Source organism: Anolis carolinensis, chromosome 1, assembly GCF_035594765.1.
Source record: "Anolis carolinensis isolate JA03-04 chromosome 1, rAnoCar3.1.pri, whole genome shotgun sequence".
Taxonomy (NCBI): domain Eukaryota; kingdom Metazoa; phylum Chordata; class Lepidosauria; order Squamata; family Dactyloidae; genus Anolis; species Anolis carolinensis.
The window spans coordinates 283173542-283191487 of NC_085841.1; the positions used below are offsets into that span (position 1 = coordinate 283173542).

The 17946-nt window shown below is 37.4% G+C and overlaps 1 protein-coding gene across 6 annotated transcripts in view; it reads right to left on the reverse strand.

Moving 5' to 3' along the window:
* The window catches only part of mettl15 (methyltransferase 15, mitochondrial 12S rRNA N4-cytidine), a 206200-nt gene that overhangs the window by 66753 nt on the left and 121501 nt on the right, over nucleotides 1-17946 (reverse strand). For all 6 annotated transcript variants that reach the window (XM_062967772.1, XM_062967771.1, XM_008118087.3 and 3 more), the window contains exons 4-5: nucleotides 6005-6196; nucleotides 1577-1755 (exon numbers count right to left, since the gene is read on the reverse strand). In XM_062967772.1, coding sequence (XP_062823842.1) covers nucleotides 1577-1755; nucleotides 6005-6196 — 371 coding nt within the window. The remainder of the gene's footprint in view (nucleotides 1-1576; nucleotides 1756-6004; nucleotides 6197-17946) is intronic.

Genomic DNA, 17946 nt, shown 5'->3' on the forward strand with positions numbered 1-17946 from the left:
GGCATACATCCTCCCACTTATTGATGTCTGACAAGTAACAACAGGGAAATAGGATTTTTTTCTGATACAGCATCCTGCTACTGGGATCACTCTCATCTAATCTGTTGTGCTTGGCACCTAAACTCGCAAACTTTCAAAGAAAGGTAAAAGTGAAACATTTATATTGCTGGTACTGCTTTTGAAATACTAGAATGAGACAAGACTTTTTTTATCTCTCACTGAGTGGATGGATAGATAGGTAGGCTGGTTTTAGCTCCGTTTTCCAAAATAATTCTTCTATGTCCATTAATAACTAATCAATAAATACATAAATGTGCTGTGGCAAGCTTTCTTAGATTCATTTCCACTAAGATAAAAGTTGAGAGTTACTTCATATATAAACACAAAACTGAAAGAGTCCATCTTACTTGCTGTATTTAGGTTTAAGGAACATTAACACCTCTTAACCCAGGATACATTGTCTGCCAGATGACAATGTCCATTCTCTAATAGGATTTGAATACCTACACTCCTATATACCTCTGACAGCAAGAAAACCATTAAGTTTACCCATGTAATTAATTTAAAAAAACAATTTAAAATGATCTGCTTGGTAGGAAACTTTATGAACGGATAATGTTGAAAAATGAAAGGAGAAGATGTTCTTATGTATTTTGGACATCTGTCAGATCTATACAATGCCCCTTCGGTAAGGTTACAAGTGGTCTACAATCGGCCCTTACTCCTCATGCTCAATCTCAGAGATATGGAGAAAAAAATTATAAAAGGCTTTAGCCATCTGATTATAACATCTTCAATAAAAGTCATGGAAGACCTACACTGATGGCATAACTTCCAGCTTCACTGAAGAAGATCATATGATGTGAAGGGAAGACACAAAGCCAAGAGACAAATCATTCACCAGATTGGAACCCTCTTTATTCCTGACATTCTTTTCTGTTCCACATATCTTGCTGTTCTTGGTTAAATGGAGTAAAAGTGATAGTATGGTCCCTTTGAAATTTAACAATTTTTTTTCAGATGTTTGCAGATCATCATTAACTGCTGACAAATCATACTGAGTTTGCTTTATAGGTCAGATCAGACTCATTTGGGGACTAGATCTTTGATGAACTGCAACAACATTGCAATAAGCCATTTTACTCACCTCTTGTTATTACTTGACACTGAAATGTTCTATTAAATTTTACTCTTTTAATAGAGAAACCAGATCTTTGGCCAATAATGGCATCTTGCCTTAGAACAAAATTAGTATATTAAAATTATGATAGAAACAGTATCATTGTTGAATGTTGAGAACTTTTAGACAATAATGATAAAATATCTGTTCTGCCTTTGCTTGTCCCACATCTCACCTTGGTAGGCAAAATTATTAATGTTTCCATGTGAAGTCTATTATTAAACTAATCAGCATCCAACAGTATAAAAATATAGAGCACATGGAAAAATAGCTGACATCAGAATAGGATAGACAGGATTAGATTCTGCATGATTTCAAGTACAAATAGATCCCTCTGGGACTTTGTGGATTAATATTTTTTCTCCCTCAGACACTGCTCAGAATTAATGAGGGTACCTGCAACAATGCTGGCAAGCTGCTGAGTTCGGGTGATGGGGTAGACGCTGCGTGCCTGAACAATTGCTAAAGCTATTTTCTTGGCGTGCCTCTCCTCCCCATACGTTCTCAGGATGGACGCAAGTGCCTGTTGATCTAAAGCGTTCACAACATCAGCAGCAGTGGGCATGTCAGGATACCTACGCACAAGAACAGCCAATTAGTCCACTGACGTCACCCTTCATTGACAAGGGGTGAAGCTTCACAGCACTGAGACATAAAATCAAACACACACGGCTTATGAGGGTTTCTGAGATTTTACAAGGAAAAGGAGAAATTATTTTAAAGCAAAAAATAGCTTCTATCTTGTAAATCACCCTCTGATTAATTCATACAAGGATAGTCTTCCTTTACCTCAACCTTTCAACATTAATTAGCAACCCAAAAATAATTGAGACACTTTTCTACAATAAACTTTAACATCATGAAGTTGATTTAAAAAAAAAACATGCTTTAACAAAAGGCAAAATATTGCTGAGACTGTCTTTGCTCATATAATGCCAGGACATGAACTCATTTTACAAGCAGATGTTTTTCTAAGTCATCACATTGCTTAGTCTTGCTCCTGATCAAAAAAGAGAACATTAATCTCTGTGATCTTTTTCATCCCATCTGATGTTGTGAAAAATGATCTTCTATGAAGAAGATATTTGTTAGCTGCATTGAGTTGCTATATTGGAAAAAACGTGGGATAAAAATGAAGTAAATAAATAATAAATATTAAATGATTATTTAAAGGTCTCACAGTTCCAAAATATTGTTTAGTTTAAGAGACTGATTGCAGAAATTTGCAGATTAGATCCAAAATATAAGCAATAATTAACATTTCTTTCATTTTCCTTTTTCAAATAATCTCTAGACTTTTATGTGCTGATCGCTTCTGACTCAATGTCTTCAGTGCTCCTTGCAGGCAAGGATGCCATATATAAACATCACTCAAATTGAATACACAAGAATATTTCAACAGGGAAACTGAAGAGAGGTAATGAAGTCATCCCAATTTCCTAGATGCTATTTTTCCAGAAAAGTAACACCATGGAAAACATGTTGTGCTTATACATTAATTGTGCAATCCAGCAGTGTTCATAAAAGCATCAAGGAAACAATCTTCAAACACCAAAAGTTGCTGAATAGGAGGCCACTGTATCAAACGCATATCTTACATTGTTTGTTTTTTTCAAGACATTTTGTTTGATTCTCTTTAAAACAATACCTCTATTATCTAGTGTATCAAGTGACATTTTTTTTAACTTGTCTAATGCATGTTATTTCCTGAATTGGCAAATTTGCTACTACAGTAGAGTCTCACTTATCCAACATTCGCTTATCCAACATTCTGGATTATCCAACGCATTTTTGTAGTCAATATTTTCAATACATCGTGATATTTTGGTGCTAAATTCGTAAATACAGTAATTACTACATAGCATTACTCCGTATTGAACTACTTTTTCTGTCAAATTTGTTGTCTAACGTGATGTTTTGGTGCTTAATTTGTAAAATCATAACCTAATTTGATGTTTAATAGGCTTTTCCTTAACCCCTCCTTATTATCCAACATATTCGCTTATCCAACATTCTGCCAGCCCGTTTATGTTGGATAAGTGAGACTCTACTGTATTTACTTGTTAACTTATTACTCAATAGGTCTCTTCAGAAGAACATAACATAATGAGAGACAGAATTTCTGCTAGGACTGTACCCACAGGCATTAGATGCGCTACTTCAGTGCCATTACCAATTAGTGTATTAGGATTATTTGAGATTGCTGTAACTAATACATGTTTTAAAAGCTTTTTGCCTTCCAATTGAACCACATCACCAAATTTCTGTAACAGGCAATAATGGTACCCATGGGGAAGAACTGACTTCTCAACCTAAAAAGGTTGTCCTGGGATATGTGATGAAAGGCTTTTAAAGATCTTGGATTTATAACAATGTATCATTCACTATTTATTGTTCCATATGCTTGCAAAGATCTTGTTGTCTGTCCCAGAAGTAATAAGTTTTTAAAATTGATCTTACGTGCAATTACAATTTATCCCCTTCGGAATAGGCTCCTTGGAATCGAATATAGCAATTCCAGTGTTGCTCCCCCTCTTCATAGCAGTGAATAAAGTTATCACTTGAGATGTTGTTCAAAGACCTTGTCGCAACTTTCAACTGTCCTAAAATGCTATTCTTTGAGATGGGTTTTGAGCTTGGAGAAAGAAATTGCATGGAGCCAAGTCAGGGCTGTCAGGGCTGTCCAGAATAACCTCTGGATGATGAGCTACATTGTATCAGTTCATGAAACTGAAAGACACTGCTCAACACTCCTCTGCATTTTCATTTGTGACAAAAGCTACCATGTGCTTTCCTAACATACCAACAACCTTAGATATGCAGATGATACTACTTTGATGGCTGAAAATGAGGAGGAGCGGAGGAACCTTATAACCAAGAGGAAAGAAAAAAAGTGCAAAAGCTGGGTTGCCGTTAAACATCAAGAAAACCAAGATTATGACAACAAGACTGACTGGCAAATAGAGAAAACGTGGAGGCAGTGAAGGACTTTGTATTTCTAGGCGTGAAGTTTACTGCAGACGCAGACTGCAGACAGGAAACTAGAAGACGTTTACTTCTTGAGAGGAGAGTAATGACCAACCTCGATAAAACAGTGAAGAGTCTGCATAGTTAAAGCAATGGTATTCCCTGTAGTAACCTATGGATGCGAGAGCTGGACCAAAGGAAGGCTGAGCGAAGGAAGATACATGCTTTTGAACTGTGGTGTTGGAGGAAAATTCTGAGTGCCTTGGATCGCAAGAAGATCCAACCAGTCCATCCTCCAGGAAATAATGCCTAACCGCTCACTGGAGGGAAGGATATTACAGGCAAAGATTAAGTATTTTGGCCACATAATGACATGACAGGAAAGCTTGGAGAAGACAATGATGCTGGGGAAAATGGGAGGAAAAAGGAAGAGGGGCCGACTAAGGGCAAGGTGGATGGATGGTATCCTTGAAGTGACTGGCTTGACCTTGAAGGAGTTGGGGGTGGCGACGGCTGACAGGGAGCTCTAGCGGGGGCTGGTCCATGAGGTCACGAAGAGTTGGAAGTGATTGAACGAATAAACAACAACAACATACCAACAGTTACAAAAGGCACGAATCCAACTGAGGAAGGTAAAAGTGTATGCCTTGCTTCCCCCCTCCATCTGTGTCAACTCTCATATCTTTTTTTGGCCCTTCTGCACTGTACAAAAAAAATCATTTTCATTACTTTTGCACTGACCATGTACGATTATTTATTTATTTCTATCCTGGTTTTCTCCCAAATCGGGACTTAAAAGTGGCAAACAACGTGTAAACAAAACATTGCATAGCATTAAAAAATCATCAAACCAAAACATATCTGATAAAAATTTAAAACTCGTGGCACACATAGTACAAAACTAGCAAAAACACAATTTAAACATTCAATATATTAAAAACCCCAACTAATGTCCATTCCTTTAGGCCGTTGTCAAGTCCATTGCTGGAGGTCCACTACAATTCATACACTGTGCACATAAATCTGGCATTTGCAATACTACTCTTCACCTTTAGGGAAGGACTGTTTCCATAGGAAAGTTTTAACTTGATTCCTGAATGATAGCAAGGAGGGAGCCATTCTAACTTCTTTAGGAAGGGAGTTCCAGAGCTGCGGGGCAACTACCGAAAAGGCCCCCTCTCTTGTTCCTACCAGTTGCACTTGAGACAGTGGTGGGACCAAGGGTAGGGCCTCTCCCAAAGACCTCAGGGCTCATGTGGGTTCATGGGAGGAGATAAAATCAACTAAGTAGGCTGGGCCCAAACCGTTTAGGGATTTATAGGCTAAAGCCAGCACCTTGATTTGCTCCCGGAAACAAACTGGTAGCCAGTGCAGTTGTTTTAACATACCTCTATGTATTGAAACACACAAACACACAATGTCAATATAAGGGCATAAAGAAACATTTCAATGTGCATCAAAAGAGATAAACCAAATGTTTTTGTCACATAGACAGTAACATACAACTAGCAGAACTGTTTTAAAAACAGATTAATACTTCAAAGCACCAACTTAGGAGAAGTTCATTACAGTTTCTAGAACATGTTTCATCACTGGTCTAACTTGGAAGGATGAGCAAGATACTTATTACCTAATGGATTATACTCCAGTGTATATTTTGCATACTAATCTGGTTTAGTTCCATGTTGTTTACTGAAGATGTACTTTGATACCATCCAGCGATTATTTTGCCAAATGAAATAAATATGATATCTATGATGTATAGACAAAAGTATGTATTGGAAATCTAAACAGATATCAAATCAAAATGAGATATAGCTTTTCTATTGAAGGAAGAAATGTTTTATGAATACATACCTGTCACCATCCATCCTCATGTCCAAAGGGCCATCTTTTCGTAGGGAAAACCCTCTTTCTGGGGTATCAAGTTGCATGGAAGAGCAACCAGCATCCAAAAGAACACCATCTAGATTCCCTGGCTGGACACCAGCAGAAGTTAACAAGGCTTCTAATTGACTAAACTGTCCTAGAAGAGGCTGTATTTGTTGCCTACAAGAAGAATCGAAGGGGGAAAAAAACATAATCAGTATCAGAACAGCTAAGTTTAATTACAAATGTCTTGGTTCCTTAGGCATATATTCAACAATTACTCCATGACAGCATCTCATTGATGTTTCATTGAACAATTTAACTATGGTGTAGTTTAGGTATGGGGAAACACAGGCCAGCAGGCCCCACCACCCAGCCGTGTGTCAAAGCCCTGGCCCCAACCTCCCAGTCACATGCAGCTGCACAAAGCTCCCCCACACATGTACAAACCACGCCCCCCCCAAGCCCACCCTGCCCACCCAACATATGCCCCCCTTTCAAAAGTTTGCCCATGCCTGGTGTAGTTGATCATGAAACTAACAATATAATTTGAGCAATTAGTTCTATCAGAACAACTTATTTTAAGAAGTTTTCCCCTCTCTTTCTCTCTCTCACTGCAGAAGGAACAGCTGACATACTGGTTCTGACAGCAACTTCAATTGCAGTAAGGTCTTTAGGAGTGTGCACATAAAAGAATGCTCAACTAAAATGATGAAAAGCTAAATAAACATTTAGACCATTTTGGAACTACTATTGTATTTAATAAAGCTGTCTCTCTCTACCCATTGGAATAACTCCCTTTGCATCTCTTCATGAGTCATTGCTTTTGGCTTGTCTTCTCCGTATCAAGAGGCATACTCAAGAACAGTGACTCATACAGAAACATAGGTTGGTAATATGCACTCCTTCACACTCTAAAACTAAACTTTCAGCACCATAATTTTAATTAAGAAAGTGGCAAACACTGGCCTAAAGGGTATATAAGTCACTTTCAACAGCTTTGATTATGTGTGTTTTAAAAAAATAGAGAACAGCAATCTCAACATAGCAACAGCCCTGGAAAATTTCTGTCTCTAGGATGTGAAAAACTACAATCTTAGCTACAAACTAGATATTCCCATCTTACCACTAAACTAGTTCCTCCCTTGACCATGATCTACTCCTTAGTTATTTTAATACATTTCAGAATTGACAGAAATAGTTGTGGATTCCCAATATCTTATCTAGAATGATCCTTTTTTTAAAAGTCTAGCCTAGATGTAGCATTGAGTAAGTTATATCCTTGGTTTTGTCAGCATTAATACTTCATTATTCAGTGTGGACAAATTTTCTTTGACTATTTTCCACATTTAAAAAAGTCCCATAACAAATAGTTCCAACCATTTAAACTCATGAGCATTAATGCTTTTTAATAATTAAAATAAAATTTCCCAGGAAAATGTTTTTTTTTTTTCTGTGTCAGGAGCGATTTGAGAAACTGCAAGTCACTTCTGGTGTGAGAGAATTGGCCATCTGCGAGGACGTTGCCCAGGAAATGCCCGGATGTTCTGATGTGGGAAAATGGTGGGGTATAAATTCAATAAATAAGTAATAAATAGACATTCCCATTTGTTATGACAACTTTTTGGTGGGCGTATGGGAATTTGTTTCATCTGTTAGAAATTCTGAACACTTTTTCACAATCACCAAGAAAAATACAATAATCCTCACAAATATTTACCAAAAAGCTTCTCACAAATTGATAACTCTGCTATTGCTGCCAGAACAATACCCGTATGACACTACACTTTGAACCATTTTAACTGGCTGAAGGGATTTGGAAAGATGGTGAATGAGTGATATGAAGTTCATGAGATGTCTGAAATAGATCGAAGGTACAGAAAAATGAAAGGTGCAATGTGTAGGAGTGGGACACCTGTCAGTAGTACAGAACAAATTACATCCCCATGGTGTCATGCTTTAAATTACCATCAACTTATTTCAAAAACAAAATGTTCTACATAGAATGAATGACAACAACAAAACAATAGCAAGCAAGCAAATGAGTATTGTGTCAAACACACTCAACTACTATATACCAGTTCAAGGTCCATTACACATTATTTCCTCATCATCCACCTCTTCTCCTACAAAGTCTATAATATTCTTTACTTCTCCTTAACAAACAGATAAAGTGAAAGCCAAAGAGGCAATTTATGTGAACTTCCCAAGAATTAATAATGAAAAACAAAAATTGGATTAGCATTTGGTAAATTCAGTGATTCACTATCTAAGAGTTTATAATGTCAAGAAGTGACATTATCACATTGCAAACATTCTGCTTTTAGCCTTGGATAATATTTTCTAATTTTGCAAAATATGATATAATTCAGCATATTTAAAACTAATATTGGGAATGTTTGACTTTTACTTTTCTTTAACACTGCCATAATTGTTCTATAATATGTTAAATAAATGCTATTGTAAAATTTCAAACAATACTTCTGTAATAGCCATGGAAGAAAGAAGCTAATTACTTGGGAGGCAATAACTTGAAGTTCAGAGCTCTCTCATCTATTTCACAGTTCCTTCTAACATTACATAACATCATTAGGCAATTCTCTAATCATAAGCATTCTATTAATGCTACTTGATGTATATTATTAACTGCTACCCACCAACACTTACAACTCAAAGTGATACATTAAAGATAAGGAACATATTAAAAGTTAATGCTTTCAAGAAATCATATTACTAATCTTGAAACAGGACACTGTGGAGATTCAATGTCAATTCAGATAGTTAATGTGTATACCTGTCCAAAAGAACATAGACTTAAATAGTTGTTTCAGAACAATTATCAATAACTAGTCATGAGATGGGTTCAAGTGGTGTTAAAAATTATTCAATTTATTAATTTCTCAGAAATCAAATCCACTTGCTGTTTTTTAAGAAAACAATAAAGAACTTTGAAATAAGTCATTAAGACAGAAAGGAAGCAAGAGTGTGCAATAGTTTCAGATTAGAATATAAATCTGCAACAATGTTCAGAAAAGGGATAATTATTGGGGAAAATTGCAGTAGTTAAAATGAATATCTTGCCAGAAGTACTATTCTTATTCCAGAACCTATCAAAATTAAGATCTAAGGTAACAATAGCAAACTGGCACAAAGAAATAACAAAGTTTATATGACAGAACAAAAAAGCAAGAATAAGTTTCAAATATGACATTAGAAGACGAGGTCTAGGCCTCCCTGACCTGCAGTTATATTATGACGCAGTGGCCTCGAGTTGGATAAAAGACTGGGCTACGCTAGAAAAAAAGGAAAATACTGGCTTTGGAGGGGCAAGACCTGAGAAAAGGTTGACACAGCTACCTATGGAGAGGGAAAAGTAGTAGAGAGAACTTCAAAAACCATTTCATAAGGACAGTCCTTATAGGAACTTGGGAAAAATACAAGAACAGATTCCACACAAAGGTACTGTTATGGTTCTCCTCAATGGAGGCAGATCACATGAGAGAAATCCCAAGGGAAAAATGGTTGACCTACAGACAAATACAAAAAAATAGACAACCAAGAAGGTTAAAAGCACGTGAAGAAACCAAACTAATCGACCCAACAATGACATGGTTGAACTATTGGCAACTAAAGGAGAGTTTCACTGAGGATAAGAAGATAGGATTTGAAAAAAAGGACACATATTGGGATGAAATCCTAAAGATAGAAACAAAACTAATAAAAATACTATATCAACAATTATTGGTATGGGAGACAGAAGACGAAGAGATAAAAGAGGTGATGACAAAATGGGCTAGGGATGTAGGACACGCGATAAGCATGGAAGAATGGGAAGAAATATGGACAAAGAAACTAAAATTTACATACTCAGCTGAACTGAAGGAAAATAGATACAAAATGTTTTACAGATGGTACCTAACACCAGAAAGATTAGCCAAATTCAATAAGTGAAAAAATAATGGGAGATGTTTGAAATGTGGGAGACACAAGGGCAATTTTATACACATGTGGTGGAACTGTAAAAAAGTAAAAAAAAGTTCTGGCATGAAGTCCATAGGAAGATGGTGAAAATTTTACCAAAAAAACCTGATTTCAAACCAGAGTATTTTCTTTTAGGAATCACTGATTTTCAAATGGACCAAAATACAAATAAGCTGTTTGTTTATTTAGCAACTGCCGTAAGGATATGTTTAGCTCAACTGTGGAAAACCCAAGAAATTCCCTCTACCGAAAAATGGATTCTGGGAATCCTAGACATCAGGAATATAGATTTACTGACACAAATATTGTCGCAGCTATCAAATTGGGGTTCCAAACATTCAACCCCTTCTGCGGAAGTTGCAGCCTCGTCCAAGGAGAAAAACTCCAAAACAAAACTGTCCTTTGGTAAAGAAAGATTTATATAAACAAAACATACAAAACACAGTCCTTTGCTTTTATCAGCAGCAAACACAAAGCTTTCTTATCTTCAAGCTTTAACCTCTGTGGTTTCTGGACTCTCCGTCTTCAAACCTCTCTTCGGTTCCACTTCAGTAGCTCTTCAGCAGCAATACCATCTTTGCCACCATCACAGCACACACTACAGCACACACTACAACACTGCACACAACACTGCTACAACACCACTGCATACAACACTAACACAAGACTTACTCAGACTCTATTAATAGCCCTCAATCTAAAGCAGGTGTCTTAATTGCTGCTGGTTAAACACAGATGGGACATGATTCCTGCAAACACTTATTCATTTTCACTTAAGAAATGACCCAAATAATATAAAACTCTGACAAATATTGGCACAGAATAGCTCACAAGGGCAAAGGACAGATTGGAATAAACTGAGACTCTTTTTGGCAAAAGAGAAAATATAACTTTATTGATAATGGTTCTAAAACAATCCACGGATGGACAGGCAAAAAATCCAATGCTGAAAATGGAAAGACGCGAAGACAATTTGACCCGCAACACCAAAGATCTGGAAGTAGTAACAATTTTTTTCTTTTTTCCCCTCTTTTTTCATCGTCCTTTTCCCCCATTGCTTTTCTTTTTCATCTTATTGTTTTCTTTTTCCCCGCTTCCTTTCCTATCAGTTATAATTGTTCCCCCACTTTTAATGTAACTCTAAAACCATAAATAAAAATATAAAAAATGTTCAGAAAAGGGATGTTTCAATATGCAACATATGTATATGCACCATATAATTTTTTCCAGTTTTAGGAAACACATTTCATTCCATGAGATGCACTCAACTTCATTTGATCTGTTGCTATGATTCACATAATAAGGTAGATCTAACCACTAGCAAATATGATCTCTTGAAATAGTGAAAGTAACTTTTCATGGCCAGCACTGTAACAGAGTAAATTAAAGGTTTTATCTTAACAAAACTATGGATATGAAAACAGACTCGTTTTTAAGACAACTCTTAGATATTACTTATGACAGCCAAATTTATCAGACATCATCAGCAACCTTTTATATGGTTAAGTATAAAACATCTGATCATTAAGGTATCTACTTAGGTATGTGCGATCCAGGAAAAAAATGGTTCTAAACTCTTTGAAAGTGTGGGGCGTTGGCGCTTCATTTCTAAAGTTATTTCTGAATTTTGAAGGCAAAAAGTTCAAAACTTTCCGAAACTTCTGAATATTTCTATGTACAACAGAGTCTCACTTATCCAAGCCTCGCTTATCCAAGCTTCTGGATTATCCAAGCCATTTTTGTAGTCAATGTTTTCAATATATCGTGATATTTTGGTGCTAAATTTGTAGATACAGTAATTACAACATAACATTACTGTGTATTGAACTACTTTTTCTGTCAAATTTGTTGTATAACATGATGTTTTGGTGCTTAATTTGTAAAATCATAACCTAATTTGATGTTTAATAGGCTTTTCCTTAATCCCTCCGTATTATCCAAGATATTCGCTTATCCAAGCTTTTGCCGGTCCGTTTAGCTTGGATAAGTGAGACTCTACTGTACCTCATTAATGGCGGACGCGCATGAAGGAAAACATGACTGTCAATGGGGAAAACTGAGGGGCTTCTCTCTCCCTCACTTTTTGAGCTATCATTATGAAACTTGCTACAGTGCCAGAACACATTTACCACTGCTAGCTCAACAAATTTCATAAGGTTTGACTTATCATCAGATTTTTGGTGAATTTTCAAAGTTTTTATTTAAAAAACATTTTTAATAATAACAAAAATCTGTTCCTGGTTTGAAAGTGTTATTTCCTATTTCATTGGGTTATCTTTACTTTGAAAGTCATTGTTCTACTTCAGAAACTTTGTTTTTGTGGCTGAAACTTTGTTAAATTAGTGGAGACTCAACAAACCATAATGTGCTATTTATAGGACGATGTCCCTTGCGCAAAGACAAAGTTTTGTCAGTGTAATAAAGTTTTGCCATGTTTTTATGACAGAAACAATTAGGAAATGACATTTATCAGCCAGGAACAGAAATCATAGCACACCATCAAACCACTCCTGACAGATGGCCATCAGCCTCTGAATAAGGAAATCTGTTCCTGGTTTGAAAGTGTTATTTTCTTTTTGATTGGTTTTCCTGGGGCTGAGTGTGTGTGACTTGCCCAAGATCGCCCAGTGGGTTTCCATGGCTGAGTGGGGAATCAAGCCACAATTCTAGTCCAACTCTCAAACCTCTCTCTCCCCCCTCTCTCTAAATGTCTCATACCTTCCAAGAATTCAGAGATGAAAACATCCAAGTTTGGTCAAGATGGTCAATGTTATTAATAAGGAAAGAGTGAGGACAAAAGGGGGTGGGGAATATTAAGAGGAGAGAAGAATGGGAATATCTGGGAAATGTAGTTTTAAATCAGTCATGCTCTTCCGTTACTATTGGGGAAACTTCAGAGGCTCCTTTCTCCCTCATTTTAAAGCTATTGGGGTGAAACTTGCTACAATGGTAGAACATATTTATCACTCTTTGCCTATCAAGTTTCATAATGTTTCACTCATCCACTGATTTTTGGAAATTTTCAAAGTTTTTTAAAACAATGTTTGTTTTTTTAAAAAAGACTACAAGAACAATTCCTCCCCCTCCCTCAACCTTGATTGGCTGAGAGGAACAGTCAGGTTTAGCTTCACTCTTAACACACACTCACATAACTTTGCACAGGTTTATATAAAGTAGGGAAAAAGTATTTAGTCAGATACCAATTGTATAAGTTCTTCCACTTAAAAAGATGAGAGAGGCCTGTAATTGACATCATACGTAGACCTCAACTATGAGAGACAACATGAGAAAACATATCCAGAAAATCACATTGTCTGATTTTTCACGAATTTATTTGCAAATTATGGTGGAAAATATGTATTTGGTCCATAACAAAAGTTCATCTCAATACTTTGTTATATATCCTTTATTGGCAATGACAGAGGTCAAATGTTTTCTGTAAGTCCTCACAAGGTTGGCACATACTGTTGTTGGTATGTTGGCCCATTCCACCATGCAGATCTCCTCAAGAGCAGTGATGTTTTGGGGCTATCTCTGGGCAACACAGACTTTCAACTCCCTCCAAAGGTTTTCTATAGGGTTGAGATCTGGAGACTGGCTAGGCCACTCCAGGACCTTGAAATGCTTCTTACGAAGCCACTCCTCCATTGCCCTGGCAGTGTGCTTGGGATCATTGTCATGCTGAAAGACCCAGCCACATTTCATCTTCAGGGCCCTTGCTGATGGAAGGAGGTTTGCACTCAAAATCTCACAATACATGGCCCCATTCAGTCTGTCATGTATATGGATCAGTCACCCTGGTCCCTTTGCAGAGAAACAGCCCCAAAGCATGATGTTGCCACCCCCATGCTTCACAGTAGGTATGGTGATCTTTGGATGCAACTCAGCATTCTTTCTCCTCCAAACACGACGAATTGTGTTTCTACCAAACAGCTCTACTTTGGTTTCATATGACCATATGACATTCTCCCAATACTCTTATGGATCATTCAAATGCTCTCTAGCAAACTTCAGTCACCCCGGACATGTACTGGCTTAAGCAGGGGGACAAGTCTGGCACTGCAGGATCTGAGTCCCTGGCAGCATAGTGTGTTACTGATGGTAGCCTTTATTACGTTAGTCCCAGCTCTCTGCAGGTCATTCACTAGGTTCCCCCACATGGTTCTGGGATTTTTGCTCACCGTTCTTGTGATCATTTTGATCCCACGGGGTGAAATCTTGCATGGAGCCCCAGATCGAGGGAGATTATCAGTGGTCTTGTATCTCTTCCATTTTCTAATTATTGCTCCCACAGTTGATTTCTTTTCTTTTTAAAATTATTTTATTTGTGATTTTAACTGTACGTAAAAAGTAGGGGAACAAAAGATAGGAGATAGCAGTAAGGGAAGATTGAAGAGGAAGAAAGAGAGGATGGAAAAAAGGTAGTAAAATAAGAGGAACCTCCCACCAGAAGTTGTGGTTCCCTTCCAGATCCTCTCCATCGCCGGAAATGTCTTCTTCCCAGCTGGCGAATATCTATTTAACATCTTGAATCATAGAATCATAGAATAGTAGAGTTGGAAGAGACCTCATGGGCCATCCAGTCCAACCCTCTGCTAAGAAGCAGGAAATCGCATTCAAAGCACCCCCAACAGATGGCCATCCAGCCTCTGCTTAAAAGCCTCCAAAGAAGGAGCCTCCACCACAGTCCGGGGGAGAGAGTTCCACTGCCGAACAGCTCTCACAGTCAGGAAATTCTTCCTGATGTTCAGGGGAAATCTCCTTTTCTGTAGTCTGAAGCCACTGTTCCGCATCCTAGTCTGCAGGGCAGCAGAAAACAAGCTTGCTCCCTCCTCCCTATGACTTCCCTTCATGCATCTGTACATGGCTATCTCCTCTCAGCCTTCTCTTCTGCAGGCTAAACATGCCTAGTTCTTTAAGCTGCTCCTCATAGGGCTTGTTCTCCAGACCCTTGATCATTTTAGTTGCCCTCCTCTGGACACATTCCAGCTTGTCAACATCTCCCTTCAATTGTAGTGCCCAGAATTGGACACAGTATTCCAGGTGTGGTCTGACCAAGGCAGAATAGAGGGGTAGCTTGACTTCCCTGGATCTAGACACTATACTCCTATTGATGCAGGCCAAAATCCCATTGGCTTTTTTAGCAGCCGCATCACATTGTTGGCTCATGTTTAACTTGCTGTCCACAAGGACTCCAAGATCTTTTTCACATGTACTGCTGTCAAGCCAGGCGTCCCCCATTCTGTATCTTTGCATTCCATTTTTTCTGCCTAAGTGGAGTATCTTGCATTTGTCCCTGTTGAACTTCGTTTTGTTAGTTTCAGCCCATCTCTCTAGTCTGTCAAGATTGTTTTGAATTCCACTCTTGTCTTCTGGAGTGTTGGCTATCCCTCCTAGTTTGGTGTCGTCTGGAAACTTGATGATCGTGCCTTCTAACCCTTCGTCTAAGTCATTAATAAAGATGTTGAACAGAACCGGGCCCAGGACGGAGCCCTGCGGCATTCCACTCGTGACTTCTTTCCAAGATGAAGAAAATGCATTGGTGAGCACCTTTTGGGTTTGTTCGCTTAGCCAATTACAGATCCACCTAACTGTAGTTTTGTCTAGCCCACATTTTACTAGTTTGTTTGCCAGAAGGTCATGGGGGACTCTGTTGAAGACCTTACTGAAATCCAGGTACGCTACATCCACGGTGTTCCCTGTATCGACCTAACTCGTAACTCTGTCAAAAAAAGAGATCAGATTAGTCTGGCATGACTTGTTTTTGGTAAATCCATGTTGGCTATTAGTAATGACTACATTTGTTTCTAGATGTTCGCAGACCACTTCCTTAATGATCTTTTCCAGAATCTTGCCTGGTATCGACGTGAGGCTGACCGGACGGTAATTGCTTGGGTTGTTTTTTTTTTCCCTTCTTAGGTCAAGGATTACTTATAAACATTTATCATATAAGTTCAATTTTTTTCTTTGTCAAATATTGTCTCAATTTATTCCAATCTGTCTTCTGTCTTGATCAGGGGTCCCCGAACTAAGGCCCGGGGGCCGGATCTGGCCCTCCGAGGTCATTTACCTGGCCCCCGCCCTCAGTTTTATAATATAATATTATATACATATAATATTGATAATAATATTATAATGTAATACAATATAACACTAATAATAATACCATATAATATTAATTATATATTCTATATTACATATAATATTACTAATAATATTACAGTATAGTGGTATAGTTCAATATAGTAATGTATAATGCTAATATTATGCTATGCTAATAATATAATATATTGTATGTACATATAATGTGTAAGCCACTCTGAGTCCCCTTTGGGGTGAGAAAGGTGTGATACAAATGTAGTAAATAAATGAAGAATAAATAATAAATAAATAAATACATTTTAGACTTAGGCTCACCCAAAGTCTGAAATGACTTGAAGGCACACAACAACAACAACAACAACAACAACAACAATCCTAATTAACTTGACTATCTCATTGGCCAGAAGCAGGAGCACACTTCCCATTGAAATCCTGATAAATGTATGTTGGGTTAAAATTGTTTTTATTTTTAAATATTGTATTGTTATTTCATTGTTCTTGGTGTTGTTGTTTTTGCACTACAAATAAGACATGTGCAGTGTGCATCGGAATTTGTTTGTATTTTTTTTCAAATGATAATCCGGCCCCTCAACAGTCTGAAGGATTGTGGACCGGCCCTTGGGTTAAAAAGTTTGAGGACCCCTGGTCTTGATGATATATTCTGTGATATTGTTTGTGTTAATAAATCCATATTTTTAATATCTATTAGTCTCACCATCCATTTTTCTATTGTGGGGATATCTTGTGTCTTGCATAGTTTAGCTATACATATCCTAGCTGCTGTAGCCATGTATATGAAAAGCTTTTCCATGTTCAAATCCATCTGGAAGTCTGTAATTCCTAAAAGGTAGTACTCTGGGTTTAGATCAAATTTTATTTGAAGTATATTATCTGTTTCTTTGTGGGTTTCCTGCCAGAATTTTTTAATCTTTTTACACCCCCACCACATGTGCATGAAATCTCCTATGTGTTTGCCACATTTCCAGCATTTCCCATCTCCCTTATCTTTGTTGAATTTCGCTAATCTTTCTGGTGTAAGGTACCATCTATAGAAGATCTTGTACCAATTTTCTTCCAGTTCCGTTGAATATGTAAGTTTTAGATTTCTCTTCCAGATCTTCTCCCAGTTTGTTAGGTTTATTGTATGTCCTACTTCCTTTGCCTATTTAGTCATGACCTCTTTAACTTGTTCTGCTTCTGTATCCCACATCTGCAACTGTTGGTATAGCAGTTTAATTGTTTTTGTTTCTATTTTTAAAATTCTATCCCAGCTGGTCTCCTTAATTTCAAAACCTATCTTCTTATCTTCTTTGAAGCATTCTTTAATCTGCCAGTAGTTCAACCAAGTCATTGTTGATTCTAGTTTTTTAATCTCCTCATATGTTTTGAGACTGATTCCTTGATTTCCCACATTTAGTATGTGTTTATATGTCAACCACCTTTCTCTTGGCAGTTCCCTCATATGCTCCGCCTCCAATGGGGAAAACCATAGCGGTACTTTCGTATAAAATCTATTCTTATACTTTTCCCAGGTTCCTATGAGCGCTGCCCTCAAATAGTGGTTCTTAAAGTTTTTTTTCCTTCCTTATTTTACCTTTCCACAGATAACTGTGCCACCCTTTATTTAAGTCTTGTCCTTCGAGAATCAGTATTTTCCTTTTTTTAAGAGTGGCCCAGTCCTTACTCCATCTTAGGGCTGCGGCATTGTAATATAATTGGAAGTCTGGGAGACCCAGACCTCCTCTTCTGATATCATCCTTTAGATGTATAAACCCTATTCTTGCTTTTTTCCCCCTTCCATATATACTTCCTGATTTCCTTGTACTAACTTGTTAATGTTGTTTTAG